General features: G+C 44.9%; 1 protein-coding gene across 1 annotated transcript; it reads left to right on the plus strand.

The window, feature by feature from the left end:
• Nucleotides 1–2,253: 2,253 nt before the first annotated feature.
• On the plus strand, nucleotides 2,254–13,502 carry LOC308256611 (nucleolin-like; the record flags this gene model as incomplete). Its single annotated transcript, XM_080684929.1, has 2 exons — nucleotides 2,254–3,340; nucleotides 13,495–13,502. 2 exons carry the CDS (start codon nucleotides 2,254–2,256, stop codon nucleotides 13,500–13,502), a joined length of 1,095 nt encoding a protein of 364 aa, XP_080541055.1.
• Between the last annotated feature and the right edge of the window lie 7,438 nt (nucleotides 13,503–20,940).

Raw genomic sequence — 20,940 nt, forward strand, 5'->3', positions numbered from 1 at the left:
AGGACATTTATGAGGCCCGCCGGGTGCCGCTGCCTGTCCTGCTTAGCAGCCGACTCGTCCCGGGCCCACAGTGCACATAGGAATTTGTTCATAGTTGTTTTTTTTTTTAAACTATAGTCCAGCCCTCCAACGGTCTGAGGGACAGTGAACTGGCCCCCTGTTTAAAAAGTTTGAGGACCCCTGGGCCATCAGAGCCTCTGACACAGGGCGCCACCTGGTGGGCGGTGCCTGCTCTGGTTGAAATAACTGGGAGAGGATTCTGAGCTTTGGATCCCACTTGCTCTACCAGGAGTTAGGAATCTCGCTGTTGGACGCCTGGCGCACACTTCACCAGCCTGATCCAGGAAAACAGAGCCAGGCACTTCCCATGACACCAGGCTGTTCCCAGCTTGAGGCAGTCACCTGCCTTTTGCACAGGCTGGCCATGCCCACCCCTCCACATTTCCTTCCTCCCAAAAAAGGTTAAACTCAGGCTCAACCTCAGTTGAGATCTGCACTTGAGATCTGAGTAGAAGAATGGCAGTCATCAGTTGGGTTACATCCCCATTGATACTTCGGGATACATCTTCTCAAGGTCCTATTGTACTATATTATTTCAACTTTTATAATAGTCATGGATCTTTTTCATAATCAGAAAAATGGCAACCATCATTTTGAAAATGAAGAAGGAAGAAAAGTACACTGTTTATTTTCTAGTTTTACACTAATGTGGCTCTGTGGAGGGGAGAGGGCTCTTTTGTTTATTTTTGTTTTTTTCTTTGTACTTTTTACGTAGAATCTTATCACATTGTTATTAGACATCACACAATTCAGTGTTTTGAAGGAATTCCAGCCCTGTAGTTCATAAAGATGGAGTAGCTACAGCCAAGATTAATACAGCTTTTCCTATGTCAGGAGAGGGCTCTTTTAAAAATGTCTTCCATTAGCGTAAAACTCAGTTTTTCCTGAATAGAAGTCCATGAGCTAAGAAATGCTTGAAGCCCTAGTGATTCCTTTCCCCACCTCTTCTTTCTTTTACAAATACTACATTTCTTTGATTTCTCAGGAAAGCAGTGAATTTAACCCTCAACATCCCATACTAAGTAACAGACCTAAATGAATAGACCCCACACTATACTCCCACTATACTGGTCCCAGGAATTCCACATATGTTCCCCAAAGGATGTGATCTGGGATGTTCATTACAGTACTGTTCATGATAGCCAAAAACTAAGAACTTCCCAGACTCTCAGCAGTAATTGAATATATCATTGCATATCACACGATGGAATACTATACTGCAATTGAAAGGTATTACAACTATACTCAAAAATATAGGTCAGGCATGCTCTCCCCCTGGGGAGCACACCCATGCCATTCCCCTCCTCCTCTCCTTTCCCAACAGGCACATATGTCTTAAACTCCAAAGGACCCCAGAAAACTTGCAACCAGGGAAGCAGTGGGCAGTGGCAGCTCATCCCAGGCTAACCCCTGAACCTGTCTCCAAGGCCCCCTTTCCTCTGACTGCCCAATGAGCCAAAGCAGCCCAGCCTAGGCTCTCCTGTTGCTTCTTTTATGCCCTTCAGTGTTTCACTGTCATGTGTTTTTGCTGCAACCAATAAATTATTGCTTACTTTGCTGCAACATATATAAACAGATATAGATGAGATATAGAGATAAAGATGAGATAGAGATAGAGATAGATTTCACAAACATAATATTGAGAGAAAGAAGCCAGTCTCCAAAGAGATCATACTGTGTGAACCCATTAATACAATGAACAAAGACATGCTGAACTAAACATTGGGAAGAGAAGTCAGGATAGTGGTTACTTGGGGTGAGACCAGGCATGTGAGGATGTCCAGGGGGGCTGATCACATTCTGTTTCCTGATTGATGCTCCTTGTATGGGTGTGAAAAGCTAAGCTATATGCTGAAATAGATACCAACTCCTATAAAGGACTAGGTTTTAATCAATATAATTCACTTAGTGACCTTTTCTCCCATTAATATCAGAGAAGCAACAAAGCCCCTGCAGGTTGAAAACAGACAGCGTATAGATGAGGAGGGAAAAATCAGATCAGACACCAAAAATCAGATCTTACCAAAAACCAAATGCATATTTGACCATCAACCAGTTTCTTATCAAGAGGAAATATTTCAGGTACGTGCTCTGGTTCTTCAGTACCAGCGGCCGCCATCTACGCCGTTTGATTCCTTTGGGCACATCTGTGCCACTCACCCGCCACACACTCCACTGTCATAAGCCACCGTCATGGTGAAGCTCGCAAAGGCTGGTAAAAATCAAGGTGACTCCAAGAAAATGGCTCCTCCTCCAAATGAGGTAGAAGATAGTGAAGATGAGGAAATATCAGATGAAGAAGATGAAAGAAGTGGAGAAGAGGTTATCATTCCTCAGAAAAAAGGCAAGAAGGCTGCAACTCCAGGAAAGAAGGTGATGCTTTCCCCAACAAAAAAGATTGCAGTTGCCATACCAGGCAAGAAAGCAGTTGTCACCACTGGCAAAAAGGCAGTGGATGTGCCAACCCCTGGCAAAAAGGCAGCAGTTACACCAGGCAAAGCATTGGTAGCAACCCCTGGTAAGAAGGGAATAGTCACCCCAGTCAAGGGAGCAAAGAAAGGCAAGAATGCCAAGAAGGAAGATAGTGATGAGGATGATGATGACGACCGTGAAGAGGAGGAGGAGGATGAGGAGGAGAATGAAGATGAGGATGAATTTCAGCCAGCAGTGATGAAAGCTACTGCTGCTTCTCCTGCCTCAGATGATGAGGATAATGACGAAGAAGATGACTCTGAAGAAGAACCTATGGAGATTGTAACAGCCAAAGGCAAGAAAGCTCCCGTAAAAGCTGTTCCTGTGAAAGCTAAGAGCACAGCTGAGGATAAAGATGAAGAGGAAGATGAAGATGATGAAGAGGGGGAGGAGGAAGAACCTGTCAAAGAAGCACCTGGAAAAGGAAAGAAGGAAATGGCCAAACAGAAAGCTGCTCCTGAGGCCAAGAAACAGAAAGTGGAAGCCACAGAACCAACTATGGCTTTCAATCTCTTTGTTGGAAACCTGAACTTTAGCAAGTCTGCTCCTGAATTAAAAACGGGTATCAGTGATGTTTTCGCTAAAAACGATCTTGCTGTTGTGGATGTCAGAATTGGTGTGTCCAGCAAGTTTGTCTATGTAGATTTGGAATCTGCTGAGGACCTGGAAAAAGCCTTAGAACTCACTGGTTTAAAAGTCTTTGGCAATGAAATTAAACTAGAAAAACCAAAGGGAAAAGACAGTAAAAAAGGTGCTCTGTTTGACATGGCTACAAAGAAGAAGGAAAGAAAAACGGAAGACAAAAACCGTGAATTTGAAGTTGAATGGACTGAGACTTTCGCGTTTATTCAAAACTTAAATGGCCTTCCGACCTGTCTTATTTGTCAGGAAAAATTGGCGCATAACAAGAAATCAAATTTGGAGAGACACTTTACAACTAAACACGTGTCATTTAGTACTAAATATCCTGTCGGTGATGCAAGGAAGAAAGCAGTTGAGGAACTTAAGAAGAGTCAAGAAAAATCAAGTTCTGTATTTAATTACTGGATGCAATCTTCCAACAATGTTAATATTGCAAGTTTTGTGGTTAGTCAAGAGATTGCTAAGAGAGGAAAACCATATACAGACTGTGAATACATAAAAAGTAGTTTTACAAATGCATCCGAAGAGCTATTTTGGGATTTTAAGAACAAAGCAGATATTCTAAAAAAATAAAAAATAAAGAGTTACCATTGTCTACTAAAACAGTGAAAGATAGAACATTCAAAATGTCTTTGAAGCTGCGTTGGTGGTATAGTGGTGAGCATAGCTGCCTTTCAAAATGTCTTTGAATATAACCAACCAGCAAGTCGAAGATCTTAAATTGGTTTCAGCTTTATCAATAGCAGTTGACAAGTCTTGTGACATAAATGATACAGCGCAAGTTTCACTTTTTGTACGATTTATTTCATCTACAGGTCCTAAAGAAGAACTTTTAGGGTTATTGCCACTCAAAGGTCAAACACGTGGAGAGGACATAGCAAATGCTGTAATTAAGTGCATTGAAAAACATGATATTCCACTTGATAAAATTGTGTCAATTTCAACAGACGGGGTGAAAAGTATGACCAGCGTAAGAAACGGGTTTGTTGCTATTTTGAAAGAAAAAATTAATCACGAGATACTTACTTACCATTGCATCATTCATCAAGAAGCGCTTTGTGCGCAGACATTTCCAGAAGAAATTTGCAAAGTTATAGAATTGGTGATTAATATTATCAACTCCATTATAGCTAAAGCTCTTAATCATCGCCAATTTAAAGAATTTTTAGTTGAGCCGAAACCGGTTTGGCTCAGTGGATAGAGCGTCGGCCTGCGGACTGAAAGGTCCCAGGTTCGATTCCGGTCAAGGGCATGTACCTTGGTTGCGGGCGCATCCCCAGTAGGAGGTGTGCAGGAGGCAGCTGATCGATGTTTCTCTCTCATCGATGTTTCTGGCTCTCTATCCCTCTCCCTTCCTCTCTGTGAAAATCAATAAAATATATTTAAAAAAAAAAAAAAAAGAATTTTTAGTTGAAATGGAGAGTGAGTACGCAGATCTTCTGCTGCATAACAAGGTATGTTAGTTATCAAAAGGAAACGTTTTGAAATGTTTCGCTTCCTTATTAACAGAAATTAAAGCATTCCTCCTTGAGAAGGGTGTTCACTATCCAGAACTAACGAACGATCAGTGGATCCAAAAATTTTATTTCATGGTAGACATTACATCTCATCTAAATCAGCTTAATCGTAAACTACAGGGGAAAGGAAACACAATTTTTTCGATGTTAGAAGAAGTTAATTCATTCGAAAACGATCTCTTTTTGCTCAAGATTTTGAAAGAGAAACTTTGATTCACTTTCCAAGCCTGTTGAAACATTGCCAAGCAAATAATTCTGATATTGACATTTGCTATTTCCAAACAACACTTTTAAATATGAGGGAAGCTTTTCTCAAGAGGTTTCTTAATTCTTAGGAATTAAGAAACAGCAAAGCGACGTTAGCCTTTGTTAAAAAACCTCTTAATGCTACTGTAACAGAATTAAATTTTTCTCCCTTTAATATTGACATTGGCAACTTTGAAATGCAATTGCTGGATTTAAAAAACAAAGAATTGTGGAGTTCGAAATTTGAACATCTTTGTGCTGATATAGAAATATTGGAGGAGGATCCAAGATGGCGGCATAGGTAAACACCTAAACTGCTGCTTGCACAATAATTTCAAAACTACAACTAAAAGACAAAACGTCTGTCACCCAGAACCACGGGAAAGCTGGCTGAGTGGAAGTTCTACAACTAGAAGGAAAGAGAAAAGAGCATTGAGACGTGCGCAAGCGCTGAAAAGCTGAGGTACAGAGGCACGCGAATTGGGCTGGTGGCAGGCGACTGGGAGCGCTGCTTTTTTCAACCCAAAGGGAGACAAGCTCCCGATTACTCTGAACTCCAGTGTCTGGGGAGACGCTGGGGACCCAAACTCCTATGTGGAGAAGCTGGACTGTCTGCCATCGGGTCGGAAAGTGAGGGTGGCTTGATTGCAGGGCTGCGCGCAGGAATAATTGTTTACTGCGCTGGGGCGCAGGACACGGGACGCAGAGCTGGCTTACTGGCAGCCATCATTGTTTGCCATGCTCTAGCCTAGTGATGCCATGAGACCCTGCCCCGCACAACCTACAAACCCACCCAAGCTCCAAGCAGCAGCTTTAGCATACGAATGGCCTGCCCTATTGCAGCTTAACCTAGCAAACTTGCAGCCCGGGTCAGACAGCTCCAAAACCTCCAAACCCCAAGCAAAGAGGAGAAAACTGTAGTTCTCGCTGTAGCTCCTGCTGGGTGGCCTCAGACAGTAGCTGACCTGCACCCCATTGGAGATCCAGAAGCCAGTGTACCTAGTGGTCAGTGTGAGATGACACCAGATTTCAACTCCTCACATCCATAAGTGACACATTCAAGAGGCAGACTCAGTGAGCACCAAAGCCCCACTGAAACAAGTCCTGCACCATAAGGGTGTCTCCAGCGCAGCAGTTCTTCCATTATAGACACAGCGGGTCCTCACAGCCAATTGGCCTGGAGGTCAATTCCTCCCAGTGTACCAACAGCAATCAAGGCTTAACTACACCAAGACTTTGCACTCAGCCCACAAAGGGGTGTACCAAGAACGTCCACCTCAGGTGATTGGGGAGGCTGAGCTACTGGCCCCTATAGGTCACCTACCACACAAAGCCACTCCATCAACACAGGGAAGCAGCAAAATGCAGAGACAAAGAAACATGTCACAAATGAAAGAAATGGAGGAAAGCAAACTACTGGACGACATAGAGTTTAGAACCACATTTATAAGGTTACTCAAGAATCTTCTAAAAACTGCTGAGGAACTTAGTGAGACCTTTAGAAAAGGACCAGTCAGAAATTAAGCATACACTGTCTAAAATAAAGTATATACAGAAACTCAACTGTAGAGCAACGTACCCCAAGAATCAAACCAAAGATCTGAAATATGAGGAAACAAAAAACACCCAACCAGAAAAACAAAAAGAAAAAAGAATCCAAAAATATGAAGATAGTGTAAGGAGCCTCTGGGACAACTTTAAGTGTACCAACATCTGAACTTTGGGGGTGCCAGAAGAAGAGAGAGAGCAAAATATTGAAAACCTATTAGAAGAAATAATGACAGAAAACTTTCCCTACCTGGTGAAAGAAATAGACTTACAAGTTCAGGAAGCGCACAGAACTGCATACAAGAGGAATCCAAAGAGGACCACACCAAAACATATTATAATTAAAATGCCAAGGGCAAAAGACAAAGAGAGAATCTTAAAAGCAGCAAGAGAAAAACAGTTAGTTACCTACAAGGGAGTACCCATACTACTGTCAGCTGATTTCTCTGCAGAAACTATGCAGGCCAGAAGGGAGTGGCAAGAAATATTCAAAGTGATGAACAGCAAGAACCTACAACCAAGATTACTCTACCCAGCAAAGCTATCATTCAGAATTGAAGGTCAGATAAAGAGCTTCACAGACAAGAAAAAGCTAAAGGAGTTCATCACCACCAAACCAGGATTACATGAAATGCTGAAGGGTATTCTTTAAGAAGAGGAAGAAGAAGAAAAAGGTAAAGATAAAAATTATGAACAACAAAATGACATCAAATACATACCTACCAACAAGTGAATCTAAAAATCAAGTGAGTAAAAAATCTGAAGACCAGAATGGACTGGTAAATATAATAGAATCAGGGACACAGAAAAGGAGTGGACTGACAATTCTCAGGGGGAAGGGAGTGTGAGGGGTGCAGGAAGAGATTGGACAAAAATCTTACACCTCTGGATGAAGACAGTGGTGGGGGGGGTAAGGGCATGGGGTGGGGTGGGGTGGGGAATCAGGTGGAGGGGAGCTATGGGGGGAAAAAAAGAGGAACAATTGTAATAATCTGAACAATAAAGATTTATTTTTAAAAAATCTTACACCTATGGATGAAGACAGTGGCAGGGGGTAAGGCCATGGCATGGGGTGGGGAATCAGGTGGAGGGGAGCTATGGAGGAAAAAAAAAAGAGGAACACTTGTAATAATCTGAACAATAAAGATTTATTAAAAACATATTGGAGAAAAACAAATGTGAACTTAGTTCACAGCACAAGTGGTCTGCTTTGAAAGACCTGGAGAAGGAAGATATGTTGATTTTTAACACCTGGAATAGTATTTCTGACTCATATAATCAACTGGAAAAACTAGCGCTTGCTGTTCTTTCCTTATTCGGGTCTACATATTTATGCGAACAATCATTTTCAAGCATGAACCTTATCAAGAGTAAATTGAGAAGTCGTCTTATTGATGAGAACCTGGAATCGTGCCTAAAATTAAAAAAAAAAAAAAAACAACATACAAACCTGACTTACCCAAACTTTCCAAGGAGATGCAAGGCCATTGTTCACATTAGTGTTTTTCGGTCATTGTCACAATTTAATTTTATGGATAATGTAAGGTAAATTGTAAGGAATTTAATTTTATCAATAAATAATATCATTATTAAAAAAAAGAGAGAGAGAGAGAGGAAATATTTCATCCTCCCAAAGCCAAGAGTCTTAATCTCTGTGCAGGTCTATTCAGAGGTCTTTAAACATGGCTGGCTTTCATTCTTCGGCCTGCCTTCTTTTAAAGGAAAGACACATTTATTTAAAAGGGCCAGGAGAGGAGACACTGCCATTTGATCTTATTTTGATATAACTTTTATTTTTTAAAAATTCTTGCACAGGTGACTGAATTGCCTGTAGAATGGGTTGTCTCTTGAGCACCTTAGGCCCATGCACATACAAGGAAGGCCAGGTGGTTAAGTATAAATTGTAACCACAGACTTCCTTCTGTTACCCAGGGTGATTCTCTAGTCTTTAAACAGGTGAACAGTGCCACCCAGTGGGAGCCATGGGGAACAAGCTATCTTAAGTAACGGCTAGGAATAAAAATCCTGTGTGTGGGTTTACTTCAAATGACTTGGTAAGTTTAAAACACACACACACACACACACATGAACTTCCCCCATTTAAAAATGGTAAAAGGATATGAGGAAACAAATAAAATAATAAAAGTTTCAAATGGTAAATAAATATGTTAAAATATGCTCACCATTACTAGTAATTGGAGAAAAGGAAATTAAAACACCAATTAAATTTCCACCCACTTGATTGGAAAAATTAATAAAGTTTGATAATCTCAAGAGCTGACAAAAGTGAAGAAAGACATGCTACTCTCATGATGCAGGTGGAACAAGTAATTGGTTCTGTGAGAGCTTTTTAGAGCAATTTAATGTTATTTTTAACAATATTAACTGCACATAATGCAATAATTCTGACTTTCAGAAGTGATCCAATCATTTCCATTTTTGTACATGGTAAGTGCAGGCTAGGACATACTGCTGGGCCAGAAAGTAAGGAAAGAGACAATGAGTAGTAGGTTTGTATCCAAAAGATGTATGAGCCAACTTTAATGGGTGTCCAGTGTCCAAAGTTGAGATGTATTGGATCTATAAATATCCTTACTGACACACAAAAAGGATATCAACAAAACAAAACTTGAACTCACCTGCCATCATTGGAGTTAACTATAATAGCATCTCCATACTCCGAAAAATGGTAATTAATTGTAAAGAATTAAGTGTTTATCCTACATTTTAGCAGAAACTGTAATTTGGGGTAACCCAAAACCTTAGGAAATAAAAGATATATTTTCTTTACAGAAGAATGCCAGCTAATCAATGTAGAAAATAGGGTAGGATTTGTCAATCAACATTGGCAACCCCAAATGAAATAATTGATGGAGACGAGGGCCAGCAATTAGGGCAAATGATGGGGAACTGGACATCTGGGTGGTGTCAACATATAAGCCCACAGGTTCGTTTCTCTTTGCACAGGGAAAGGTGTAAGGCAATGATGCAGAGATCTGACTGGCCCACTCTTAACCCAGTAATCAATATTCGCCTATCTAACGTGGGACAGCTGGGTGTGACACTTTCTGTTGTGCACACATTTGGTACCTACCAGATATTCTTGCCCAAAAGTTTCTCCTGAATCTATTCAAGCCTTTAGACATAACTTCCAGTTTACAGAAAATGTAGGTGATCCAGGAAGAAGTTAAGCATTGTCATTAGGAAGCAATCCAAAAAATAAGACATTCTATAGGGCGCTGGTCTTATATCATCAAGACAATGTCATTGCGGGGGGGATAAAGTGGGTAGGGCATGTTACTATCCCAGCTCAAAAGGGGCTTTAAGGACATAATAAAACAACCAAAGGTAATGTACAGTGTGGAGTTTTTGATTGTTTTCTGATTAGAAAACCATTGGGGAGACCATTAGGAAAAATTGAATGTGAACAGATATGAGATGGAAGTCTGGAGCTGTTATTAAGGTTGTTAGGTGTGACAGGGAATTTCAGTCACATAGGATAACATCTTCACTTTTCAGGGATGCATATGAGATATTCAGGGGTAAAAGGCCATGATATCTAATTCTCTTTAAATTTTCCAAAAAAATAGATTAAATAAGTATGGCAAAATATTAATAATTACTAATAAACATAGGAAATGTGAATAAAGGTATTCATTATAGTACTATTCTTTCTATTTTCTGGGTCTAAAATCTATTAAAATAAAAACTAACAGTAGACAGAAAAAAACAAGATGACTTGTATGAGAATGTTCCTTGTAACACTGCTTATCATAGCAAACAATTGGAATCGAACAAATGTCTTTCAACAGAGTGGATAAATAACTGATCTTAACAATAGATTCTATACTACACCCCCACCAGCCCGGCCGGCTAAGATGAAAAAGACAGGATATTTGGAACTAGGAAGTACTAGGAAGCAGTAAAATACAAATATTTTCTACCATTTTGTGCTCTTATCTCTAAATCTCTTTATATTTTCTTTTACTCCTCATCAGATCCTTAGGTTTTGCCGTCTTATAGAGGCACATGTTAACTCAGCCTTTACCTGGGTAGCAGGCTGTCCAGGGTAGCGACTCAAAACTCTATTTCATGCATTTCCAAATTTCATCCTCCACCCCACACCTACCCCCCAAAATGGCACAAGGACAGCTGGAAATGGCACAGATTTCTTGTTTATGTTAAAAATAAAACATTATTTACTAGCATCATCTTTTCACACAAGAAAGGACATTTTATCACCAAAAAGTACAGCTGGGTGGGTACACTACCTTACACGGAGTAAATTATGAAGATTCTCTACGTCATCTGAATGACCAGGAGATCTTGGCATTTGAGGAAAGCACTTCATCCGGCAGTCAGGCCAAGCTGTGGAGTACTAGGAGCCCCATAATCCCAGGCCCCTGGGAACTGGAATGTACTATGCAAGCTGTACCCCAAAGTCCTATAACCCAGAGCCCAAGAAACGCCTGAGGTTTATTCAGAGTCCAGAGCCTTCCTGCCGTCAGCTCCTCTGCAAGAGAGAACTGTGGGGTGAGTAGGGCCTGGGCCAGGACCAACCTGGTTTGTCTTGAGTTCTACCAGTTACTGACTGGCAGCCAGACTCTGACTTTCAGCAGCTGCTGAAAGTAAAACAAGCGTGTCATGTCAGAGACCTGGGGGTCAAAGCAAATAATGCAGTAAACTGCTCAGCACCGTACCTAGCTCGGAGGCTAAGCAATTAAAAGTAGCTGCGGGTATTGTTAATCCTGAAGCCAAATCCCAAAAGCTTGTGATGCTTCTCCAATAAGGAGGATGGAGACCTAACCAAGAAAGAATGGGCAGGGCGGAGCAGAGATTGGCATGCCAAGCACTGGGAAGGTCCGCCTCACTCAGAATCTGCCAGTCTGACTGAGGCTGTCAATCAACCTGCCACACCCACCTCTGCTGAGTGACGCAAACTAAGCCAAATCAGCCTGTTTCTCCCACTCAAGTCAAGTGACTGAAGGACACAAAATAGAGCCAATGGATCCTGACAGGTTGGTGTCCTGGAGACTGGTACCTGCTCTCTGGATGCCTAGAGCTGCCCGGTGCCCCATCCTTTCCAAAGAAAAGGCCCTACAGGATTCCCTTCTATTCCAGGAATACCCCATAATCTTCCAATACGCCCCCTTTATGCGTGACTTCCACACAATTGATCCCCATGGTTCTCAACCTAAGGATTGCAATTCTCTTTTCCCTCTGACCCAGCCACCATCAGCAGCCCCTTTCTTGCTTCTAGTCCCAAGGCAGGTGTCGCATTCAATGGTTTTTAAGAAACACCTCTGAGGTGCCCAGCCCTGCACCAGGCTCAGGGAAAGCAGCACTGCAGATGTGCCCAAGGTCACCCATGCAGACAGGGACCCATCCGAATGGCCCTTGGAGAGGTGCTGGGGACTGGGGACATGCAGAGCGGAACCCTGCTCCCCTCCTGGTGCCTGGCAGTGAGGGTCCCACCCTCCAGACTCCCGGGGATAGTGTGTGGTTTCCGAAGGGCTACTGGGACACTTTCCCACGGAGCAGTTCTGTCCCTTTTCCTCGGGTTTTCACCCAGAGGCCCTGGAACTACATTTTCAAGGGTCTTTTCACTGCTGAGGTCACACTCAGGTGCTTTATCCATTCGACATAGACGCATTCTGTATATTAGACACACAGAAATGTTCTCCCCTCCAACAACAAAAAAAAAAATGCTCCCTACCAATTGTTTTCATTGAAAAACTACCCTCTTCCTCCATTTTTGCTTTTCAGACATTTTACAGAGATGTGGATACCAGAACAATAACACTTTCCTCTTACTTCCACGAGAAAAATAAAGAGCTGGCACTGGCCCTCATGGTCAAGAGTACTGTGGAGGGTGGTGGGGTCACGGCCAACGGGCAAGTTGGTCCGACCTAAAGACCCTCTAACACCAGCGAGAGCCGGCCATTGACATGCAGGAAATCGGGCTCCCCAAAGTCTCTTTTCTGAGAGAAACCAGAAATCCAGATTTTTTATGCAAATGTAACTGATTTTCAATTTTGACAAATAATTCAAAGCTTCGTGTCTTACCACGGTGCGGGCCCCTACACTGCGATTTAAAGACAAGCACACGTGACCCGCCACGGCCTGCCTTTGGGACACTCTGCCTCCGTGGTTACAGTTCTGAGGAAGGTGGCATCAGCCCACAATGAACTTTAATGCAAATGAGAGAAAGGTGCCCCTTCCCCATCCATATTTTATTGCCACTTGCCAGAACAATTGTTCTCAGAAGTATGCAAATGTGAGATGCTTGTGAGGTAGGGGCACCCCCTAGAGCTGGGAGGTCACAGGCTGCACTCCTGCATACCTGCACACCTGCACACCTGCATGCCTGCACACCCACACACCTGCACACCTGCACTCTTGCACACCTTCACACCTGCACACCTGCACACCCACACACCTGCCCACCTACCCGCCTGCATACCCACACACCTGAATACCTGTACTCCTACACAGCTGCACACCTACACACCTGCATGCCTGCTCTCCTGCACACCCACACACCTGAATACCGGTACTCCTGCACACCTGCACTCCTGCACTCCTGCACATCTGCATTCCTGCACGCCCGCACATCTGCACTCCTGCACTCCTGCACACCTGCACACCTGCACACCTGCACACATGCACACCTACACACCTGCACACCTGCACACCTACACACCTGCACACCTGGACACCTGCACTCCTTCACTCCTACACACCTGCACACCTGCACTCCTGCACTCCTGCAACCAACCCTGTTTCATCCTCTTTTCAAGATAAGCCCCTAACATGCCACCCACCATTTAACATTTTTTTCTTATTTTCTAATTATGTTTCTACTTATATTTGCCATTATATTTATACCTATAATATGGATTGAAGGATTGATGAAATCCTCCAGATAGGGCAAGACAGATCGTTAAGATTAAAGGAGATGGGAGAGGGTCTGGGCTTGAATGTCTGTCCCTTTCTTGTCACCTTGCAGAACTGTGACACTCTGGGGCACACCTGCCTGCAACAGAATTGATGCCCGTCTTCCAGTCTGCAAAGACTTGGAGGTTACTGTTTACAGCACAACTTCCATGTACAAAATCGCCTCCTCCCACCTATCAATTAATCTCATGATCTGTGGTGAGGCAAGTTCTTTATAACGTTTTCTGAAACTACCTCAGATCCATAATGAAGTCCCCAGCCACGGCTCTCAGCTTTCACACTTTAATGAGGAGTATGGCCAAGAAGCCATTAGAATGTGAAAAAATGTATATCATCTCCCATCATCCTTCTGTGACACAACAGACTCATTTCCCTTCTGCTGATAAAAGATCAACAAAAGCAGGGCCCTTTGTTTGTTTCAGGAAGCCTTTAGAGGCCAACCTACTTGGTCTACAAGACTACAAGTCGCCTCTTGAGTCAGGAAGTGCACAGCAGGGATGTGGTTGGTATCTTCCCTCTGGCAACATTCTTCTTCATGAAGAAGCAGAGCGAGGAGAAACCAAGATGGCGGCATAGGTAAACACCTAAACTGTTGCCTCGCACAACAATTTCAAAACTACAACTAAAAGACAGAACGGACACCATCCAGAACCACAGGAAAGCTGGCTGAGTGAAAATTCTACAACTAGAAGGAAAGAGAAAAGCTCACAGAGAATTGGAGGTACGGCAAAGGGTCTTTGTGTGCGCAGAGAGGAAGGGCGGCTGAGAGCCTGGCTGACTTTCTCTGGCGGAAGGGGGAAGGAAGCCTCCGACCACACTGAACCCCAGTTCTGACTGCACTTAACCCCAGTTCCGGGCGAACCCCTGGGGACCCACGCTCTTACGGGGGGAGTCTGGACTCTTGGGTGGAGACTCGAGCTGGGAAAGGCAGAAGTCTGAAGGCGCGCGCGGGCCAGTGCGCACAAAGGCTGCGGAGGTTGCCACAGGCTTTCCCTAGTGGAAGGGAGTCAGCGGCTCCTGACGGCACTGAGCCCCAGTTCTGACTGCAGTGAACCCCAGTTCCAGGCGAGCCCCTGGGGACCCACGCTCTTGTGGGGGGAGTCTGGACTCCCAGGCGGAGACTCGAGCTGGGGAAGGCGGAGAAAGCGCACATGCGCACAAGGGCAAGGCTGACGGGAAGCCAAGACTGAGACTCCACCCCACCCAAGCTGAGCACAGAGGCTATTGCAATTTGGCAAGTCTAATCCTATAAGGCTGTCTCCAGCACCGAACTTCTCCCAGCATAGACACAGCTGATCCTTACAGCCAACTGGCCCGGAGGTCAATTCTTCCCAGTGATACCAACAACAATAAAGACTTAATTACAACAAGGCTGTACACACAGTCCACAAAGGGGTGCACCAAGAGTGTCCACCTCAGGTTAAGTGGGGAGGCCGACCCACTGGGCCATATTGGAAACCTAGCACAAATATCTACCTTACCAACTCAGGGAAGCAGTGAAAATGCGGCGTCAAAGAATCAGATCACAAACGAAAGAAATGGAGGAAAAAAAACTACTGGATATAGAATTCAAAACCACGGTTATAAGGCTTTTTAAGAATATCCTAGAAAAGGCCGATAAATATAACGAGACCCTCAAAGATATGAAAAAGGACCAACTAGAAATTAAACATACACTGACTGAAATAAAAAATATTATACAGAGACCCAAAAACAGAATAGAGGAACACAAGAATCAAGTCAAAGAATTGAAATACAAAGAAGCAAAAAACACTCAACCGAAAAAGCAAAAAGCAAAAAAAAAAAATCCAAAAAGTTTAAGATAATGTAAGAAGACTCTGGGACAATTTCAAGCGTACCAACATCAGAATTATGGGGGTGCCAGAAGAAGAGAGAGAGCAAGATACTGAAAACCTATTTGAAGAAATAATCACTGAAAACTTCCCCCACCTGGTGAAAGAAATAGACTTACAAGTTCAGGAAGCGCACAGAACCCCAAACAAAAGGAATCCAAAGAGGACCACACCAAGACACATCATAATTAAAATGCCAAGAGCAAAAGACAAAGAGAGAATATTAAAAGCAGCAAGAGAAAAACAGTTAATTACCTACAAGGGAGCACCCATACGACTGTCAGCTGACTTCTCAACAGAAACTATGCAGGCCAGAAGGGAGTGGCAAGAAATTTTCAATGTGATGAATAGCAAGAACCTATAACCAAGATTACTCTACCCAGCAAAGCTATCATTCAGAATTGAAGGACAGATAAAGAGCTTCACAGATAAGAAAAAGCTGAAGGAGTTCATCACCACCAAACCAGTATTATATGAAATGCTGAAAAGTATTCTTAAAGAAGAGGAAGAAGAAAAAAGTAAAGAGAAAAATTATGAACAACAAATACATATCTATCAACAAGCAAACCTAAAAATCAAGTGAATTAAAAACCTGAGGAACAGAATAATCTGGTGAATATAATAGAATCAGGGGCATAGAAAGGGAGTGGACTGATAATTCTCAGGGGGAAAGGGGTATGGGGGGTTCATGAAGAGAATGGACAAAAATCATACACCTATGGATGAGGACAGTGGGGGGGAGGTAAGGGCAGAGGTGGGGTGGGAAATGGGTGGAGGGGAGCTATGGGGGGAAAAAGGAGAAATAATTGTAATAATCTGAATAAAGATTTATTTAAAAAAAAAAAAAAGAAGAAGCAGAGCTGCATAACTTAAACACCTTGAGCCAGGGTCGGGCCAAGTGTGCAGCCAGCTGTCTCCACTACTGCCCAAATGCACGGGCACCCCAGGCTCATCTTACCTAATAATCAACAAACATGTAAATTGACCATACCTCCGCTATGCCACCAGCCAGTCAGGAGTGATATGCAAATTAACCCAACAAAGATGGTGGTTAATTTGCACACTCAGCTGCCGAGTGACAGGGGCAGGACACTTGCATCATAGTCATGGCAATGACGCAGGCATTCTGCCCCACCCCCGGTCTCTCAGGGCCTCTGGCAGTGTGGGAAGGAGGGGCCAGAGCAGAAAGGAGCTGGGCCAGAGTGGAAAGGCGGTACCGGCAGCCAGGGAAAGGAAAGCCCATTCTAGCACGAATCTTCATGCATCGGGCTTCTAGTCTTACCTAATAATAGACAAACATGTAAATTGACCATACCTCTGCTACATCCACAGCCAATCAGAGTGAGTATGCAAATTAACCCAACAAAGATGGTGGTTAATTTGCATAAGTACCTGGGTCCCAGGAATATCCTTGGCACCCAGGTCACTCCTAGCCGGCCATTGGCAGGGCAGGGGCCGAGCAGGTGATCAGACGGGCAGGGGGGCCCCCAGCCCAAGCTTAAGGCCTGGGAAGCCTGAGCCAGTGATTGGAGGGGCAAGGGGCCCCCTGCCCAAGCCTAAAGCCTCGGGCCAAGGCTTTAGGCTTGGGCAGGGGCCAAGCCAGTGATCGGAGTGGCAGGGGCCAAGCCTGTGATCAGAGGGAAGGGGAAAAAAATCAATGGAAACATATCCTCAGGTGAGGATAAAAAAAAAAAAAAAGAAAGAAAGAAATGTCATATCCTATGAAAGACACATCTTGAAAATGCCTAAAGAAAGTTGTCATTTTATCATGGTGAAGGGACTGGAGTCCGTGTTGATGAAAATACCTTGGTGGCTGCAGTGACTGGCAGTGGCTGCAGCAGCAGGGTGATGGGGCTGGCACCTTCCCCTGATCACCTCCCACAAAGGGAGGCCAGACAGCGACTTAGGCCCGCTCCCAATGGGGAGCAAGCCTAAGCCATCAGTAGGACATCCCCTGAGGGCTTCCAGTATGTGAGAGGGGGCAGGCTGGGCTGAGGGACCCCTTCCCAGTGCACGAATTTTGTGCACCAGGCCCCTACTTAATAATGAAAAAGCAGTGCTCTCTCCAGATTCCTCACAGTTCCTGGGGATGCAAAGAACTGACCAGGCCAGAAGGGGGCGCCAAATTCTATCTCATTTTGATGACAGCTCAGCTCCCAGGAAAAAAATGTGATTTTTGTAGACTGGAAGAAAACCTGAAGGTGGAAGATTTGTCTCCAAAGAAATCTGGCAAAAACTTCATTCAGAAGAAAATCCACTGTGAATATTTCCACATTTAAGAGGAATCCCCAAGCTCAACAGAAAACTCGAGTGAATACTTGGAGCTGCTCTCAGTAAAACAAATCGAAGCCTCAACAGAACTTTCCATAAGCGGGAGGTAAGTTTCTAATCTGGTCCGCACAGCACAAAAGAGAGAGGAATAGAGTGATTGGCAGAGGGCTGACAGCTGTCGGAGGAGTCAGGCCACCCACTGGCCTTTTTGGACGCCAAATTCCAATGTTGTGGGTCAAGATGATGCTGGTGATGGAGCAAGCACTGGAGGAGGAGTCAGAGGACTTGGGTTCAAGGGCTGGCTCTCCCACAGGAAGTCCCAGAACTTCTGATCTGCACTCCTACATACCTGAAGAAGTTTGGTTGGAGCAGTGGAGATACCTGGCAAGGGAGGGTGCCAGCCATAGGGACTAGTGCCTGGAGGTCCTCCTCTGGGATCTCTGTGCCCTGGGTTCAAATCCCGCCTCTGGCACAGCCAGCCATGTGTGCAGTCCCCTCTTCTGCAACCTGCTGGGGTTGTTGTGAAGATGCTAGGAGGTCAGGCACGCAGCAGGCTGTACAGAAATGCCGGTGATGGTCTTTATGAAGGAGCTGCTAGACTCATTGGAAATGGACTGGTGGAGACAAGTGTTTTACAAGTGTCTGGGGACCCTGTATCCAGGACAGGACAAAGTTTGTATTGCCATCATGACCCCATTAGACCCACCTGTTCGGGAGAACTAGAATGTTGACTGCGAGGGAACACACTTACATTAACCTTCACATACATCATTTGTGTAATTCAGAGAATCCACTAGCCTAGTGATTTCCCACTTCACAGATGAGGAAAGTCAGGCTCAGAGGTTATGCGACTTCCCCAAGGTGGCATGTTCCCTTTGCTAAAAGATCAACAAAAGCAGGTGCCTTTTTTTTCTGCAGGCCAACCTGCTTGGTCTCCAAGACACAAGCCGTCCCTGGAGGCAGGCAGTGCACCACAGGGATGTGGCTGGGGCTTCCCTCTGGCAAAGTCCTTCTTAATGAAGAGGCAAAGCTGCATCCGCATGAAGAGCAGAGCATTTCATAGGAAACAAAAAGGAGAAATGATCATGAGAAATGCCTGCACACATCATGTGTCATGTGATGTCACTTGTAACTTGCTGGCATTGGGGACATTACATGTTCTTTATTAAAAAGAGTTGATTACAAAATAAGAACTGTAAGCATGTGGTGATTGGTGTGACACTTTTCAAATATTGAACCAATCTAACTTTTTGCTTCTTTAAATAAGTTGTCTTAGGGCTCCCCATCCAGAGAACAAACAAGCCTTTGCATTTACCCCGATCACAAATTTTAAAGTCAGGCTTTGTTACGAAACACACAGAGGTGTTTCTAAACGCTCCCTTCATGCAGCGGGGCCCCAGCTGGCCACCAGAACCCCTCCCGAGCAGACACTGTCTTAGTCAGCAACTAGCGTGGGTCTGGCACATAGAAAAAATCACTAATGTACCCTGAATTGAATGGATATTTGGAGTGAATTTTTTGTCACAGAGAACATATGTCATGGTGGGGGAGAGCCTTCCAGAACCTTCCAGAGGGAAACAGAAGCCCTTGAGTAGAGGAGAAAGTGAGTGCAGAGGGAGAAAAGGGTGAGGACCAGCCCAGGTGCCTCAGGAGCCCAGCAGCCCTTCCTCTCTGGCCCTTAAAAAGCAGGAGACCAAGGCCAGAGAGGAGCGAGTCAGGTTGTTAGCTCCTGACAAAGGCCACGCATGCACAGACTAGCGGGGATTGGAAAGCTGAAGACATCAGAGCCAGCTGGGCAAACGGAGGAAGCAAGGGGCCTGGGGCGGAGAGACGGGACCCCACACCTCAGAGGCTCAGAGATGTGCTCGGAGACAGCGAGCACGTGAAGAGCCCAGGCATGCAGCTCCCCTCAGCCAGAGGCTATGCAAAACCAGCATAATTACCAATCACAATTTTTATTTTGCTTTTACTTTGAGTAGAAATCTATATATATAAAACCCTAATATGCAAATAGACCAAACAGCGGAACAACTGAACATCCGGTCACTATGACATGCGCTGACCACCAGGAGGCGTATGTGAAACATGGTGGGTGTCAGCAGCAGGTGGCAGAGCGCGGAACATGGCAGGTGTTGGCCACGGCGGGATAGTGGAGCAGGTGAGCAGGGGCGCCAGACCAAGGTGGGGTGCCGGTCGCTGTCATCAAGGTAAACCTCTGGTGGTTACTGAAAATTCTTTGCTCCCGTGTGCCGCGGTCCCACTGGGCATTTGCACCTGCTGCCTGCACCAGCCCCACTCCTACCTGCTGCCAGTGCTGGAACCACCATTCACACCTGCTGCCGGCACCTGGCACCGGCCCCAATCGCTTGGCATTGTCAGCGGATGGGAGCAGCAGGTGCCAGCCCTGATCACCCCTGAGGGCTTCTCCACCTCCCCCTGCTCCTGAGAGGTGATTGGGGCAGCAGCCGCTGCTTGCACCCACTGACACCTCTGGCCCCGCTCACACCTGCTGCTGACACCGGCCCCAATTGCTCCGTGGACGGGTGCAAGCAGAGCTGGCACTGTCAGCACGTGGGAGCAGTGGCAGCAGGAGCAGGGCTTCCAGCAGACAGGGGACTGAGGGCCACGGCAGGAGGAGCCGAGGGGGCACAGAGGATGGGTCGAGATCCGCCCTGTGCCCACCACAGCCTTGCAGCCCACAGTTCCTTTCAATGTGCATGAATTAGTGCACTGGGCCCCTAGTTTTTAATATTTTGGAAGGAAAAGAACACTTAGAATATATGTGAAATTCCTAAGTTTTGATTATTTTCACTTATAGTTTTATGAAAATGTAACTGGACAACCAAGGGGTCAGGCTGCCTGTCACTACTTGAGCCAATTAAGCAGAGACAGGGTTGAATCATAATATGAGGATTTATTCCAATAATACTGGCAGCATGGGAGAGCAGCAGGTCACCCACAAAAATCTGCTCTGCCCCCCACCCCCCATCATAAGCCAGCTGCTTACCAGGTATATTGGGTAGAAAGACAAAGATTATTACTTAGTGCAGTAGGAATTGCAAGTATGGGAAAGTAGGCACAGGATAATCATTACAGGTTACAAGTCATGTAGGCTGGGGAAGTGGAGGGAGGCACAGAGGGGAAGCACCTTCAGGCACCCTGGGACCAGATTACAGGTAATAGAAGCTGGGGTTGTGAAGAGCAGGTGCCTCCAGGACTAGACTGTCTCAGCCACGAGGTTGTAAATCTTTCCATAATGACAGGCAGTTCTCAGGACAGGAGGATGGGCTGCATTCCGATGTGAGCTCCCATGTCCCAGGGCGTGCAACTCCCAGCCAGGTTAGAATGTGCTTTCTCTAATCAAAACAGAACAA

Source organism: Plecotus auritus (assembly GCF_963455305.1).
Source record: "Plecotus auritus genome assembly, chromosome: 8".
Lineage (NCBI taxonomy): Eukaryota > Metazoa > Chordata > Mammalia > Chiroptera > Vespertilionidae > Plecotus > Plecotus auritus.